The sequence below is a fragment of the Tachyglossus aculeatus genome, chromosome 21 (assembly GCF_015852505.1).
Source record: "Tachyglossus aculeatus isolate mTacAcu1 chromosome 21, mTacAcu1.pri, whole genome shotgun sequence".
Classification (NCBI taxonomy): Eukaryota; Metazoa; Chordata; class Mammalia; order Monotremata; family Tachyglossidae; genus Tachyglossus; species Tachyglossus aculeatus.
The window spans coordinates 63,150,124-63,166,642 of record NC_052086.1 but is presented as its reverse complement, the minus strand read 5'-3'; the positions used below and the strand labels follow the sequence as shown (position 1 = coordinate 63,166,642).

At 50.7% G+C, this 16,519-nt stretch overlaps 2 protein-coding genes across 8 annotated transcripts in view; both read left to right on the top strand.

The window, feature by feature from the left end:
- The first annotated feature begins 793 nt into the window (after window positions 1–793).
- On the top strand, window positions 794–7,925 carry LOC119942144 (basic proline-rich protein-like). Its single transcript, XM_038762798.1, has 7 exons — window positions 794–853; window positions 3,791–3,854; window positions 3,959–4,106; window positions 4,881–5,717; window positions 5,817–6,388; window positions 6,517–6,928; window positions 7,574–7,925. The coding sequence occupies exons 1-7, from the start codon at window positions 794–796 to the stop codon at window positions 7,923–7,925; spliced, it is 2,445 nt and encodes an 814-aa protein (XP_038618726.1).
- SUN1 (Sad1 and UNC84 domain containing 1) overlaps window positions 4,095–16,519 on the top strand; it is a 56,480-nt gene continuing 44,055 nt past the window's right edge. For 5 of the 7 annotated variants that reach the window (XM_038763726.1, XM_038763731.1, XM_038763729.1 and 2 more), the window contains exon 1: window positions 16,173–16,302. The gene's annotated coding sequence lies outside the window, so the exon portion shown is untranslated. Of the gene's footprint in view, window positions 4,179–16,172; window positions 16,303–16,519 lie in introns of those variants that run through there. The other 2 variants (XM_038763725.1, XM_038763728.1) reach the window with 2 other exon arrangements.

The following is a 16,519-nucleotide window of genomic DNA, read 5'->3' as shown; positions in this document are numbered from 1 at the left end:
GAAAATATCTGGTTATATTGGAAAGGCAATAGGAAAGGAAGTAGGGGAAGTTCTGGGGGCAGAAAAGGGAGGGGTAAGGAGGGAGTAGAAGTCAAATGGAAGTTGTGAATTTTGCTCCTTTCAATATGACATCTGGTGGCACTATGGACGGCCTTCCTAGGAAGGAGTGGGAATAAATGGGCCACCAGGCCTGGTGTGAGCTATTGGTCTGAGTACTTTCTACACTTCATCTCACTTGTGAGAGGTAACACTTTATACCCTATCACTTTCTCCTTTCTATAGAATACCACTCTGCTGCCACCCAAATTGTCAGTTCTTAAGGGCAGGGATCATATCTGTCTACTAATTCCATTGTACTCTCCCAAGCGCTTGTAATCAAACTCCCTACTGAACCCCCTGGCTTCTCACAGCCACTTGCCATCCCAATCTCCCTCCCTCGCCTACATAAACATATTTATTGGTGGAAAAAAAATTATCAATCAATCATACTTATTGAATGCCTACTGTATGCAGAGCACTGTACTAAGCACTGGGGAGAGTACAATATAACAGAGTTGGTAGACACAGTCTCTGCCCATAGCGAGCTTACGGCACAGAGGGGGAGATAGATATTAATATGAACAAATCAATTATGGATATACATAAGTTCTGTGGGGCCGAGGGAGGTGTGAATAAAGGATGCAAATGCAAGCACAAGGGTGATGCAGAAAGGAATAGGAGAAGAGGAAATAAGGGCCTCTTGAAGGAGATATGCCTTCAATAAATCTTTGAAGGTGGGGAGAGGGATCGTATAATGGTTATGAAGCGGGACAGTGTTTCAAGGCAGAGGCAGGACATGGGCAAGAGGTCAGAGGTAAGATAGTGCGTAGGTTGGCATTAAAAAAGCAGAAAGGATGGGCTGGATCGAGGTAGGAAATCAGGCAGGTAAGGTAGGAGGGGGCAGGAGGTTGAGCGCTTTAAAGACGATGGTAAGGAGCTTCTGTTTGATCTGGACATCCTAATGGACATCCTAGACCAGCCTCCCTCTGTGCACAATTCCTTGCCGTGACAGGGACTAAAACTCACCTGGTCTGTAGCCCTTTCAAGACTGGGAGGCCTGAAGTCACCATGCTGAATGCCAGGGTCAGCAACCCCATCAACAATAGAACACTTTGAAAGCCATTAGAGCACTGAGGAGGCAGTGATGATTTGTCACTATTCATTCATTCAGTCATATTTATTGAGCGCTTACTGTGTGCAAAGCTCTGTATTAAGCGTTTGGGAAGTAACAAGATGGCAACATATAGAGAAGGTCCCTATGCAACAGCAGGCTCACAGTCTAGAAGGGGTAGACAGACAACAAAAAAAAGCATGTGGACAGGTGTCAAGTCATCAGAATAAATAGAAGTAAAGCTAGATGCACATCGTTAGCAAAATAAATAGAATAGTAAATATGTACAAGTAAAATAGAGTAATAAATCTGTACAAACATATATACAGGTGATGTGGGGAGGGGAAGGAGGTAGGGCGGGGGGGATGGGGAGGAGGAGAGGAAAAAGGGGGCTCAGTCTGGGAAGGCCTCCTGGAGGAGGTGAGCTCTCAGTAGGGCTTTGAAGGGAGGAAGAGAGCTAGCTCGGCGGATGTGCAGAGGGAGGGCATTTTAGGCCAGGGGGAGGACGTGGGCCGGGGGTCGACGGCGGGACAGGCGAGAACGAGGCACAGTGAGGAGGTTAGCGGCAGAGGAGCGGAGGGTGCGGGCTGGGCTGTAGAAGGAGAGAAGGGAGGTGAGGTAGGAGGGGGCGAGGTGATGGACAGCCTTGAAGCCCAGGGTGAGGAGTTTTTGCTTGATGCATAGGTTGACTGGAGATTTTTGAGGAGGGGAGTAACATGCCCAGAGCGTTTCTGCACAAAAATGATCCGGGCAGCTGCATGAAGTACAGACTGAAGTGGGGAGACACAGGAGGATGGGAGACCAGAGAGGAGGCTGATGCAGTAATCCAGTGGGGATAGGATGAGAGATTGAACCAGCAGGGTAGCAGTTTGGATGGAGAGGAAAGGGCGGATCTTGGCAATGTTGCGGAGGTGAGACCAGCAGTTTTTGGTGACGGATTGGAAGTGAGGGGTGAACGAGAGAGCAGGGAAAGTATAATATAATAGAGTTGATAAACGCACTCCATACCCACACCAAGTCTACTGTCTAGAGGGGAAGATGGGCATTAGCCAGCATGGCTTTGTGGAAAGAGCCCGGGTTTGGGTCAGAGGTCACGGGTTCTAATCCCGCCTCTGCCGCTTGTCCACTGTGTGACCGTGGGCAAATCACATCACTACTCTGGGCCTCAGTTACCGCATCTGTAAAATGGGGATTGAGACAGTGAGCCCTCCGTGGGACCGGGACTGTGTCCAACCTAATATGCTGTATCTACCCCAGCGCTTAGTACAGTGCTTGGCAGATAGTAAGGGCTCAATAAATACCACAATTATTATTATTATTAGCCCAGGCTTGGGAGTCAGAGGTAGTGGGTTCTAACCCCAACTCCACCACTTATCTGCTGTGGGACCTTTGGCAAACCACTTCACTTCTCTGGGCCTCAGTTACCTCATCTGTAAAATGGGGAGTAAGACTGTGAACCCCACGTGGAACAACCCAATTACCTTGTATCTACCACAGCACTGAGAACAGTGCTCAGCACATAGCATGTGCCTAGCAAATACCATTATTATTATTATTAAAATAAAAATTACAGATATGTCCATAAATGCTGCGGGATGGGGTGTGTGCGCTGAATAGTGTAAGCAAATCAGGGCAATGCCGAATGAGGTGGAAGAAGTGGAAATGAGGGCTTAGTTGGGGGACTGGGAGTTTACCGGCTTACCAGTTTACCAGCTGGGAGTTTGGAGAAGCAGCGTGGCTCAGTGGAAAGAGCCCGGGCTTTGGAGTCTGAGGTCACGGGTTCAAATCCCAGCTCCGCCAATTGTCAGCTGTGTGACTTTGGGTAAGTCACTTAACTTCTCTGGTGCCTCAATTACTTCATCTGTAAAATGGGGATTAAGACTGTAAGCCCCCTGTGGGACAACCTGATCACCTTGTAACCCCCCAGCGCTTGGAAGAGTGCTTCACACATATTAACAGATGCCATGATTATTATTATTACCATGTGCAGAGCACTGTACTGAGCGCTTGGAAGAGTACAATGCAACAGAATTAGCAGGCACGTTCCCTGCCCATGAAGAGCACTCACTCATGCATGAGAAGCAGCGTGGCTCAGTGGAAAGAGCCCGGGCTTTGGAGTCGGAGGTCATGGGTTCAAATCCAGCCTTCACCAATTCTCAGCTGTGTGACTTTGGGCAAGTCATTTAACTTCTCTGTGCCTTAGTTCCCTCATCTGTAAAATGGGGATTAAGACTGTGAGCTCCCCCATGGGACAACCTGATCACCTTGTAACCTCCCCAGCGCTTAGAACAGTGCTTTGCACATAGTAAGCGCTAAATACATGCCAGTATTATTATTATTATTATTATGCAGAAATAGGAACCCACAGGCCGCTGGGCAGGCCGAGGCATTGGGCTAGCAGTCTCCGGGCAGGGCAGGGCAGGTGTGGAGTTTTGATTGGTCGAGACGCCGCAGGCGTGGAATTTTGATTGGTCGGGACGCTGCAGGTGTGGAGTTTTGATTGGTCGAGACGCCGCAGGTGTGGAATTTTGATTGGTCGAGACGCAGGTGTGGAATTTTGATTGGTCGGGACGCCGCAGGTGTGGAGTTTTGATTGGTCGAGACGCAGGTGTGGAATTTTGATTGGTCGGGACGCCGCAGGTATGGAGCTTTGATTGGTCGGGACGCCGCAGGTATGGAGTTTTGATTGGTCGAGACTCCGCAGGTATGGAGCTTTGATTGGTCGAGACTCCGCAGGTATGGAGCTTTGATTGGTCGGGACGCCGCAGGTGTGGAGTTTTGATTGGTCGGGACGCCCTCGTCGTCCAGGCGTGTGCGTCGGGGCCGCTGATTGGCTGGCTCCTCCGGCCTCGGCGCTGCCGCTCGCGCGCGCGCCCGCCCTCCTGCTCTCGCGCGGAGCTGGAGGCACCGAGGGGGCGGGGCCGCCGGGAGCGCGACTCAGGGAGAGAGAGAGAGAGCGAGAGAGCGGGCGAACGGACGGACGGACGGACGGTGGCGTTGCTGGGCGCGGCGGCATCGGGCCCTCCGGGTGAGTGCGGGGGCTGAGGGAGGGAGGGAGGAGACCCCGGGGTTTTCCCGGTGCTGCCGCGGCTTCCTGACCCCAGCCGTCCCACCCCCTTCACCGCCGCCGGGAGGGCCAAGTCTGCCGCCCCCGCCCCCTTCTCCTCAGCGCCCCCTCAGTGCCCTGCCGCCGCCCCCTCAGCGTCCTGTTCATTCATTCATTCAATCGTATTTATTGAGCGCTGACTGTGTGCAGAGCACTGTACCAAACGCTTGGGAAGTACATTAGCCACATATAGAGACGGTCCCCACCGAACGGCGTGCCTTCCCGCCGGCCGTGCGGCCTGCTGGCCCCTCAGCGCCCGCCCCCTTCTCCTCAGCATCGGCTCAGCGTCCCCTCAGCGCCCGCCGGCCGCCCCCTTCCCCTCAGCGGCCCCGCCATTCATTCATTCAGTCAGTCGTATTTATCGAGCGCTTACCGTGTGCAAGAGCGCTGTACTAAGCGCGGGGGAAGTACAAGTTCACAACATAGAGAGACGGTCCCTGCCCAGCCAACGGCGGGCTCCTCAGTGTCCTCCCCCCCCGCCGTCCGTCCGCCCGCCCGCCCGTCCGTCGGGCCTGCTGCCCCCTCAGTGCCCGGCTGCTCCCTTGCCCTCAGTGCCCCCTCAGTGCCCGGCTGCTCCCTTGCCCTCAGTGCCCCCTCAGTGCCCGCCCCCTCCCTCCCCCTCAGTGTCCCCTTCAGCGTCCCCCCCCCTCAGTGCCCCCCGGCCGGCCGGCTGCCCTCTCAGTGCCCCCTCAGCGCCCGCCGGCCGCCCCCTCCCCCTCAGCGCCCCCCGGCCAGCCTGCTGCCCCCTCAACACCCCTCAGTGCCCACCAGCCCGCTGCCCCCTCAGTGTCTGCCCACTGGCCGCCCCCTTCCCCTCAGTGCCCACCGGCCGGCCGGCTGCCCCCTCCCCCTCAGGGACCCCTCAGCGGCCCCCGGCCAGCCTGCTGCCCCCTCAGCGCCCCCTCGACACCCCTCAGTGCCCACCAGCCTGCTGCCCCCTCAGTGTCTGCCCACTGGCTGCCTCCTTCCCCCCAGTGCCCCCTCAGTGCCCACCGGCCGGCTGCCCTCTCAGTGTCCCCTCAGAGTTCCCCGGCCGGCCGCCCCCTCCCCCTCAGTGCCCCCTCAGCGCCCCCCTGTCAGCCTGCTGCCCCCTCAACGCCCCTCAGTGCCCACCAGCCCGCTGCCCCCTCAGTGTCTGCCCGCTGGCCGCCCCCTTCCCCCCCAGTGCCCCCTCAGGGCCCACCGGCCGGCTGCCCCCTCAGTGCCCCCCGCGGCCGGCCGGCTGCCCCCTCCCCCTCAGTGCCCCCTCAGCGCCCCCCGGCCGGCCTGCTGCCCCCTCAGCGCTCCCTCAACACCCCTCAGTGCCCATCAGCCCGCTGCCCCCTCTGTGTCTGCCCGCCGGCCGCCCCCTTCCCCTCAGCGCCCCCTCAGTGCCCACCGGCCGGCCGGCCGGCTGCCCCCTCCCCCTCAGGGACCCCTCAGCGCCCCCCGGCCAGCCTGCTGCCCCCTCAGCACCCCTCAGTGCCCACCAGCCCGCTGCCCCCTCAGTGTCTGCCCACTGGCCGCCCCCTTCCCCTCAGTGCCCCCCGGCCGGCCGGCCGGCTGCCCCCTCCCCCTCAGGGACCCCTCAGCGGCCCCCGGCCAGCCTGCTGCCCCCTCAGCGCCCCCTCAACACCCCTCAGTGCCCACCAGCCCGCTGCCCCCTCAGTGTCTGCCCACTGGCTGCCTCCTTCCCCCCAGTGCCCCCTCAGTGCCCACCGGCCGGCTGCCCTCTCAGTGTCCCCTCAGAGTTCCCCGGCCGGCCGCCCCCTCCCCGTCAGTGCCCCCTCAGCGCCCCCCTGTCAGCCTGCTGCCCCCTCAACGCCCCTCAGTGCCCACCAGCCCGCTGCCCCCTCAGTGTCTGCCCGCTGGCCGCCCCCTTCCCCCCCAGTGCCCCCTCAGTGCCCACCGGCCGGCTGCCCCCTCAGTGCCCCCCGCGGCCGGCCGGCTGCCCCCTCCCCCTCACTGCCCCCTCAGCGCCCCCCGGCCGGCCTGCTGCCCCCTCAGCACTCCCTCAACACCCGTCAGTGCCCACCAGCCTGCTGCCCCCTCTGTGTCTGCCCGCCGGCCGCCCCCTTCCCCTCAGCGCCCCCTCAGTGCCCACCGGCCGGCCGGCTGCCCCCTCCCCCTCAGGGACCCCTCAGCGCCCCCCTGTCAGCCTGCTGCCCCCTCAACACCCCTCAGTGCCCATCAGCCCGCTGCCCCCTCAGTGTCTGCCCACTGGTCACCCCTTCCCCTCAGTGCCCCCCGGCCGGCCGGCCGGCTGCCCCCTCCCCCTTAGGGACCCCTCAGCGCCTCCAGCCAGCCTGCTACCCCCTCAGCACTCCCTCAACACCCCTCAGTGCCCACCAGTCTGCTGCCCCCTCAGTGTCTGCCTCCTGGCTGCCTCCTTCCCCCCAGTGCCCCCTCAGTGCCCACCGGCCGGCTGCCCTCTCAGTGTCCCCTCAGAGTTCCCCGGCCGGCTGGCCGCCCCCTTCTCCTCAGTGCCCCCTCAGCGCCCCCCCGGCCAGCCTGCTGCCCCCTCAGTGCCCACCAGCCTGCTGCCCCCTCAGTGTCTGCCCGCTGGCCGCCCCCTTCCCCTCAGTGCCCCCTCAGTGCCCACCGGCCGGCCGGCTGCCCCCTCCCCCTCAGGGACCCCTCAGCGCCCCCCCGGCCAGCCTGTTGCCCCCTCAGCGCCCCCTCAACACCCCTCAGTGCCCATCAGCCTGCTGCCCCCTCAGTGTCTGCCCACTGGTCACCCCTTCCCCTCAGTGCCCCCTCAGTGCCCCCCGGCCGGCTGGCTGCCACCTCCCCCTCAGTGCCCCCCGACCAGTCTGCTGCCCTCTCAGCGCCCCCTCAACACCCCTCAGTGCCTACCACCTCATCCAGGAGGCCTTCCCAGACTGAACCCCTTCCTTCCTCTCCCCCTCGTCCCCCTCGTCCCCCTCTCCATAATAATAATGATAATAATGATGGCATTTATTAAGCGCTTACTATGTTCAAAGCACTGTTCTAAGCGCTTTGTCCATCCCCCCATCTTACCTCCTTCCCTTCCCCCCAGCACCTGTGTATATGTATATACGTTTGCACATATTTATTACTCTTTATTTATTTACTTGTACATATATCTGTTCTATTTATTTTATTTTGTTAGTATGTTTGGTTTTGTTCTCTGTCTCCCCCTTTTAGACTGTGAGCCCACTGTTGGGTAGGGACTGACTCTATATGTTGCCAACTTGTGCTGCCCAAGCGCTTAGTACAGTGCTCTGCACACAGTAAGCGCTCAATAAATACGATTGATTGATTACCAGCCTGCTTCCCCCTCGGTGTCTGCCCGCTGGCCGCCCCCTTCCCCCCAGTGCCCCCTCAGTGCCCACCGGCCGGCTGCCCCCTCAGTGTCCCCTCAGAGTCCCCCGTCTGGCCGGCTGGCCGCCCCCTTCTCCTCAGTGCCCCCTCAGCGCCCCCCGGCCAGCCTGCTGCCCCTTCAGTGCCCACCAGCCTGCTGCCCACTCATCGCCCCCACACCCGCCGTTACCGACCCTTCAGTGCCGCCCGGCTGGCCTGCTACCTCCTCAGTGCCCCCTCAGTGCCTACCCATCCACCGGCCGGCCGGCTGCCCCCTCAGTGCCCCCTCAGTGCCCCCTCAGTGCCCCCTCCGCGCAGAGAGGAGAGGGCATGGGAGGCCAGGGCGGGGCGGAATCCCCTTCCTAAGGTCACCCAGCCGACAAGCCGCGGAGCCGGGATTGGAACTCACATCCTCTGCCTCCCAAGTCCGTGTTCTTTCCACTATAAACTCATGGGCAGGGAATGCAGTTAACCAGCTCTTGTCTGGTACTTAATACAGTCCTCAGCGCCCTGTGAGCGCTCAGTAAATATGATTGATCGACCCGATCCCCTCTGCCTAATGTCTCCCAGCTCTTCTACCTGATTTCTTTCCTCCTCCCCATCCACCCCCACCCTATCCCCTTCCCCTCCCCACAGCACCTGTATATATATTCGTACAGATTTATTACTCTATTTTACTTGTACATATTTGCTATTTATTTTGCTCATGATGTGCCTATAGCTTTAATTCTATTTGTTCTGACCATTTTGACACCTGTCTACATGTTTTGTTGGCTGTCTCCCCCTTCTAGACTGTGAACCCGTTGTCGGGTAGGGACCGTCTTCTCTATCTGTTGCCGATGATGATGAGGGTATTTTTTTTAAGCACTTACTATGTACCAAGCAGTGTTCTAAGCGCTGGGGTAGATATAAAGTAATCAGGTTGTCCCACGTAGGGCTCACCGTCTTCATCCCCATTTTACAGATGAGGTGACTGAGGCACAGAGAAGTTAAGTGGCTCGCCCAAAGTCACACAGCAGACAAGTGACGGGTGGGGATTAGAACCCACATCCTCTGACTCCCAAGCCCGGGTTCTTTCCACTAAGCCACACCGCTTCTCTCAATCAGCAAGTGGTGTTTATTGAGTGCTTCCAGTGTGCAGAGCACTGGACTGAGCAGTTGGGGGAAGAGTGCGATTTTTACAGAGTTAGCAGCGAGCTTACAGTCTAGAGCAGGAGAAACTTTGTTCCCAAACTGTCATGCTCTCCTTCCCTCCCTCCAAGATCTCTTTGGCTGTGAAAGGCAAAGATGGAAAAGAGGGAAATGCACTGGAAAGCACAATCTCCCTGGTGACAACAATAATAATAAATGAGGTACTTGTTAGAAGCAGCATGGCATAGTGGAGAGTCCATCAGCCTGGGATTCAGAAGGTCATGAGTTCTGATCCTATCCTGGCTCTACCACGGCTCTGCCATGTGACCTTGGGCTAGTCATTTCACTTCTCTGAATGAATATTTGTACAGATTTATTAGTGTTTATTTTTCTTGTACATATTCACTATTCTATTTATTTTGTTAATGATGTGCATCTAGCTTTACTTCTATTCCTTTTAGACTGTGAGCCCACTGTTGGGTAGGGAGTGTATCTATATGTTGCCAACTTGGACTTCCCAAGCGCTTAGTCCGGTGCTCTGCCCACGGTAAGCACTCAATAAATACGATTGAATGAATATTTGTACAGATTTATTACTCTGTTTTACTTGTACATATTTACTATTCTATTTATTTTGTTAATGGTGTGCATCTAGCTTTACTTCTATTTCTTTTAGACTGTGAGCCCACTGTTGGGTAGGGACTGTCTCTATATGTTGCCAACTTGTACTTCCCAAGCGCTTAGTACAGTGCTCTGCACACAGTAAGCGCTCAATAAATACGATTGATTGATTGATTCTCGTTGGCTCTGTAAAATGGGCTTTAAGACTGAGCACCCCATAAGGAACAGGGACCGTGTCCAAACTGACTACCTTATATCTACCCTGGTGCTTAGAACAGTGCTTGGCACATCATCATCATCATCAATCGTATTTATTGAGCGCTTACTATGTGCAGAGCACTGTACTAAGCGCTTGGGAAGTACAAATTGGCAACATATAGAGACAGTCCCTACCCAACAGTGGGCTCACAGTCTAAAAGGGGGAGACAGAGAACAAAACCAAACATACTGACAAAATAAAATAAATAGAATAGATATGTACAAGTAAAATAGAGTAATAAATATGTACAACAAATACCATAATTATTATTATTATTAAGCACTTACTATGTGCCAGGCATTATAGTAAACTCTGGAGTAGGTAAAAAATAATGTGGTATTTGAGTGCTCACTATGTGCATGTGTTCTACTAAGTGTGGAGTAGATACAAAAATAATGGTGGTGAGGGTGTTTTAGTGCTTACTCTGTGCCAAGTACTGTCCTAAGCACTGAGGCAGATACAAGATCATTAGGTCGGACCATGGTCCCTGCCCCTCAAGGGGCTCACAGGCTAACTAGGTGGGAGAACAGGAAGCATAGAAAAGTTAAGTGACTTACCTAAGGTCCTAAGGGCAAGTGGTAGTGGTGGAGTTAGGATTAGAACCCAGCCCCATTGACTCCCAACCCTGTGCTTTTTCCACTAGGCCAGGTTGCTTCTCAGTATCTTAATTATCTTTAATAATACCTTTAAGCCTGAAAAGTCCGCATCCAAATTCAGGGGTGGGTAGATGTGAAGCATGTGTACGGTGTATCTGTGCTGCCCTCCTGGTTCCATACGTTGATGCTCTTCTCCAGTCTTGGTGGACTGGAGGGGTGATATTGGAAATTTTGCCCCACATTCTTGTGCGTAACAAAATTCTCTTGGACACCAGGAAAATATTTTTGTCCGACCCCCAAAAAGGTGTAATGAGAGCAGATCTGCTCCTATAGAGGCCTTTCTTGGGAAGTTAGGCACAAGGCATTTAACCAAACAGAATTGTTTGCTTCCCAATTCCATGATCTATTTTCCTAACTGTTGGTTTTTCAGACAGTCCGTCCTAGCAGTCTGGTTGGGGGAATGTGACATATCTCCTCTTGATGGTATTTATTGAGTGCTTACTGTGTGCAGAGCACTGTACTAAATGTCTGGGAAGGTATCTTTGCCCACAGTAAGCTTGTGCTTTCACCGTGGGACACTCTGCTACTTGCCAGGAGAACCCCAAATTTGAGGCTCTTTTTGGGGTTATGTTTTGCCAACTGTTAGGGAGCTCCAGTCGACCAGTATTTATAATTACATTCAGTAGAATTTATTGAATGCTCACTTTGTGCAAACCAATATACTAAGAACTTGGAAAAGTGCCACTGAGTTAGTAATGTCTTTGGTGGGCAGCATCTTAGAAGGTCAGTTTCTCTGGGTGGATCTCCACCTGCTTCCAATCTCCATGAGACCAGGGCAGGGCTAAATTGGAGGTGCTTGGGAAGTGGCAATGGAATTGTAGTTTCCCTTATTCTTTAAGGTTTTTAGGTACCTTGAACATGACCATGCTAACTGAAGATGCTTACTCTTCCTGCCCAGTGACAATATATGTTTTTAATTGCATTTGTTAGTGTGCCAGGCTGTACTAAGCGCTAAGTACTAACAACTAAGTTGAAGACAGCCCTCCCACTTATCTACCCTTTCTGCCCCTTCACATTCTGGGACCGGTGTTATTATTATCTGACTTCAGCCTGCCTACTCTTTGCTTCTAGAAGGTGAAGAGTTGAATGTTTTAATTGGGTTTACTTTTACAAGGGTTTCCTTGTAAACTTGTAGTATATAGTGGTTTTCGATGCCAAGCTCCGTATTACTAATTTTAGTTGTTCATATAATATACGGCAATTGCCTCACTTTAATTAGCTTTAGGTTGATTTACAGTGTTTTTAATTGTATGTGCAATATAGTTATTAAGCCTGGCATCCGCAAGCTTAGTGTGCTGAGTTACTCCTGAAAACATGTCAGAAGTTCTGAAAAATATCTAATGTGTAGGTGTAAAATGGTTTCAACCTTTATGATGAATAGGTTTATGCTTCCAAGAGAAGAGTATTTTGGAACTAAGTTTTAAAGACCTTAAAATACCTCCTGACAAGTATTGCTAAAGCGCTGCCCTTTTCTATTACTTCCAAAAGAATGCAACTGCCAATATTTTGCAGAAGGCTTCTAGCCATTACTAATTTTTTTCTTTGACATATAGTGCAATCTATTTAGGATCAACCTAAATTTAATAAAGCAAATGCCAAATACTTTGTGGATCATTTCTCCAAATTATTCCTTGTTATTATCTTCGTTTCATGCAAGAGTTGCAGTCATCTAACAATAATGCTGTTTATTCAGGTTAACTTTAAAGTAGCTTTATTTTCATGAAGGAGACTAGAGATAGTCCATATTTTCTTCTAAGGACATAAACAAGCACTGAAACTGAGCTTGGCCTTGTTTTCTTTTTTCAGAAATAATCCTGTTCTCATTCTTTATTGTAGTTAAATGTAGTTCTGAAAAATGTGTGCTTATCTGCTCCTGAAACTGTTGTGAATTGAAATATTTTCAAAAGTGATTCATTCATTCAATCAATCGTATTTATTGAGTGCTTACTGTGTGCAGAGCACTGTACTAAGCGCTTGGGAAGTACAAGTTGGCAACATATAGAGACGGTCCCTACCCAACAGTGGGCTCACAGTCTAGAAAAGTGATCTAGCTACTCTAGGTGAAGAAAATGTAATGATCAACCTTTAGCCCATTCAGTGTATGAGAAGACAATATGTAGTCTTTTATGGTTTATTGGCAGAAATGCTGTCTTCTTAGAGACTACGTATTCTATCGCCAGGGCTGTCCATTTAGCCCTAAATTGTTTTATTGTTCTCCCTGTCTCTTGTACTTATGTGAAAAGTGTATATTTGTGCCTTTATCCTCCTGCCTTTCCCCACCCACTGCTCTTGAGTGTATTCAGTCCAGCATGAGCACTTTATGTGTAGGGAAGGGGGTGAGGCTTGAATTTTATGATCAGTTGTGTGTGAAGGGGTGGGGTGAGAGAGAGCAAACATACCTGGGTGGTGAGTTGGAGAGGGTCTGGCAGGTATGAATATTTGTGAGGAAGCATTCTTACATAGGCACCACCTCCATGGTACCTAACTGGGCTATCTCCGTCATGCTGTTGGCATCAAGAGGTGACGTTATTAGGTTCGGAAGGACCATGCCACTGTTGGGTCAGGATCTTGTTGGGCAACAGTGGCAACGGAGGTGGGTTGTTTCTGCAGCCGCTGCTGCTGTGGACAGTAGATCTGACTGAAAAGCAGTGAAGTAGTATACTTGTATGGACCCATGAGATGTGTGCTACCACTATGCTAGCTCTGGAGCTCTGACCCCATTGAGACCCCGAGGCTGCCCAAGCAGGGGGCACCAGAGTGAAGCAGGTGGGTGGCTTCTTATTGGACTTTGAGGTGGGGCTAGAGGAACTGCTCATGCCCCCAGGGCAGACCCCAAAGGTGACAGTGGAGAAGGAGGTAGTGCACCGCCTTTTTTGCTTTTTGCTTCCTCTTTCTTCTCCTTGTTGCCCCCTGCCCCTCCAAAACTCTTACTCCAAGTTCACTTGCAATTGTAGAATGAAAAATTGGTACCCCAGGTCTGTGTTTTTTCTAGGTGTGCTTCTGTAGCAGCTGCTAAGTTAATTCCTTTGATATCTAATCCCCTCTACTTAACCCAGGTCATTATTGGCTCCCCTGCCCGATCTTCCCTCCCTTGATGCACAAACCCACATCCTCAACATCACATTCTCAATATCCTCGTCCCCCATGCCCCTCCGTCAGTCTCACACCACTATCCCTAGATCACTGCCACTTGTTCTTTGGAGAGCTGTTGGTGGAAATCCAGGCACCAGGCCAGTTTCGGCCACTTTAAATTCACTCATGCATTTAGTACAGTATTCCACACACAGTAAAGGGTTCCATAAACATTAATAATTGGTTCGTCTACATCTGTTATCTCTATCCTCTCTTTCACTGAGCCATGCCACTTTTCCTCCCTTATCAACTCCTAAACCTAATTACCTCAGCAACTATTTCAGTGTTAACTTCCTCCTGAAACCCCCAGTGTCCCCAACTCCCCCTTTTATTGCCCCGTTGGCCTAATAATAATAGAACTTAAGTGCTTACTGTGTGCCAAGCACTGTTCAAAGTACATGTTGATCAGGTTGGACACAGTCCCTGTCCCACATGGGGCTCCCACTCTTAATCCCCATTTTGCAGATCCCCTCCCCACAGCACCTGTATATATGTTTGTACAGATTTATTACTCTATTTTATTTGTACATATGTATTCTATTTATTTTATTTTGTTAATATGTTTTGTTTTGTTGTCTGTCTCCCCCTTCTAAACTGTGAGCCCGCTTTTGGGTAGGGACCGTCTCTATATGTTGCCAACTTGAACTTCCCAAGCACTTAGTACAGTGCTCTGCAGATAATAAGCGCTCAATGAATACGATTGAATGAATGAATGACAGTTCTCAAGAATAGTTCTGTATTCTCAGTGACTTCTCAGAGTACATCAGTGGTTAGAACCAGTCTGGTAACTGTCCAGTTTTGTGCCAATAGAATTGATTCATTCATTCAATCGTATTTAACACTTATTGTGTGCAGAGCACTGTACTAAGCACTTGGGAAGTACAAGTTGGCAACATATAGAGACGTCCCTACCCAACAACGGACTCACAGTCTAGAAGGGGGAGACAGACCTCAAAACAAAACATGTAGACAGGTGTCAAGTTGTCAGAACAAATAGAATTAAAGCTAAATGCACATCATTAACAAAATAAATAGAATAGTAAATATGTACAAGTAAAATAAATAGAGTAATAAATCTGTGCAAACATATACAGGAGCTGTGGGGAGGGGAAGGGGGTAGGGTGGGGAAGATGGGGAGGAGGAGAGGAAAAGGGCTCAGTCTGTGATAATTGATTAAACTTTTAAACTTGTTATTCCTGTTAAAGGACCATATTTCTAAATTGCTAGTGGACTATACTTCACTACTGATATAAATAAATATTCAAGTACTCTCAATCTCCTGTAGGATTTAAGTACATAGCCCTCAAGCACTAACTTATGTACATATCCCCCTTTCTTTCTGTCCGTGATTTCACTACTGCTTCAGCCACTTTGCGGAGCTCTGCCTCCTAAGTCTCCAGTCCATTCTTCACTCAATGGCCCAGATGTTTTAAAAAAAAAACAACAAATCCCATCCCATATCTCTCCACTCCTCCAAAATGTTAAATGGTTGCCCATGCATTTCAGCATCAAATAGAAACTTTACCATTAGTTTTAAGGCACTCAATCAGCTCATTCCCCTCCTATCGTACCTTGCTGATCTTCTGCAACCCAGCTTGCACACTTGGCTCCTCAGACACCAACTTCACACACTGTACCTCAGTTTCATCTATCCAACTCCCTGTCAGGGTATTCTTTCTGGCCAGGAACTCCCTCCTCCTTCATCTACAACATTCCACTACTCTCCCCACCTTCAAAGTCCTACTGAAAAAACATCTCCAAGAGCCACATCTTCTGTGACTAAGCCGTCATTTCCCCTCCCTGTCCTCCCCACTGAGTCACCTGTGCACTTGGATATGTACCCCTTAAGCACTTGATATTCAGCCCACCCTGGGATATGTACCCATTAAGCACTTAATATTCAGCCCACCCTGCTGTGATTACATACTTTTTATGCCTGTCAAAATTCAGTTTCTTTAGCTTGCGCTCCACGTGACCTGCTCTCTTAAAATATTTTTTATTTGGAAACGTGGAGAAATATTTTAAAGAGAAAATGCTGATAGTTTTCTATTTGTTTCTGAACTCGTATTTAAACAGATTAATCAGAGATACTGTCAAAACAAAATTAAATGACCTCTTTTCCCTAAATCACTTTGTCATAGTGTAATCAATCAATCAATCAATTGTATTTATTGAGAGCTTACTTGTGTGCAGAGCACTGTACTAAGCGCTTGGGAAGTACAAGTTGGCAACATATAGAGACAGTCCCTACCCAACAGTGGGCTCATTCAGGTGAATTTAATTGTAATTCAATTACGGGTTTTAGAAATATGGTCTTTGCAGGAGATCCTCAGAGAAACCTTTGTTTATTTGCTCTCTTTTCAGTACGTCATTTCCATCTGTTCAGCAATAAATCAGGCTGTTATTGGTCACTAGTGACCTAAATTATTGACAGAAGTGAAGAACTGATCTAAACGGTTGTGCCCTTTGTAATGGTGGCTAGCACTAGGCAACTTCACATGACCGTTTTGTCGTTTTAAATGAAGATTTTTTTTATTTGAAATCGCACGAAGCGTACTTTATTTCAAATCTTTTTGGAAAGGAAAACATCAGCATTCATCGAGTCTAAATTAATAGCATATTTTCCTTTGGAAGGCAGTGAATGGGTTAAGCACCAGGGGCTTGGCTAAAGCAGCAATGCCCAATCAATTTAAAGCTTGCCCCTGACTGACACTGGGGACTTTGAGACTCTGGATCATATTAGTCTGATCCTTCTGGCTTTGTTGAGACTGGGAAGCCATTTTGGGATTCTGCAGTGAGGAATGAAAATACACCGCACTGTCAACTGCAAAACTTCCTTCAGGAATTGTTCTGCTGACCCACAAAACTTTTGGAATATGATATCGATGATCACAGTAGTTCTAGATTCGGGATGCAAAGAGGATCCTGGAGTTTGAGCCTAGAGGTTTGAAAAATTCGTCGTCCTTTTGCATTGAGCGGTAAATAAGTACCGTTGTTGGAGCACCCTGCATAGCAAAATATGAAAATGAGTCTTTTGGTCAAGGGTTCAGTTATGCACATTTTCACAAGTACTGTTTTGTAGATATTTTAGATTTGTAGATATTTTAATTGAAGTGGTGTGCAGTTATTGTTTCTGTTTAACTCAAGCCGAGGCTTATACC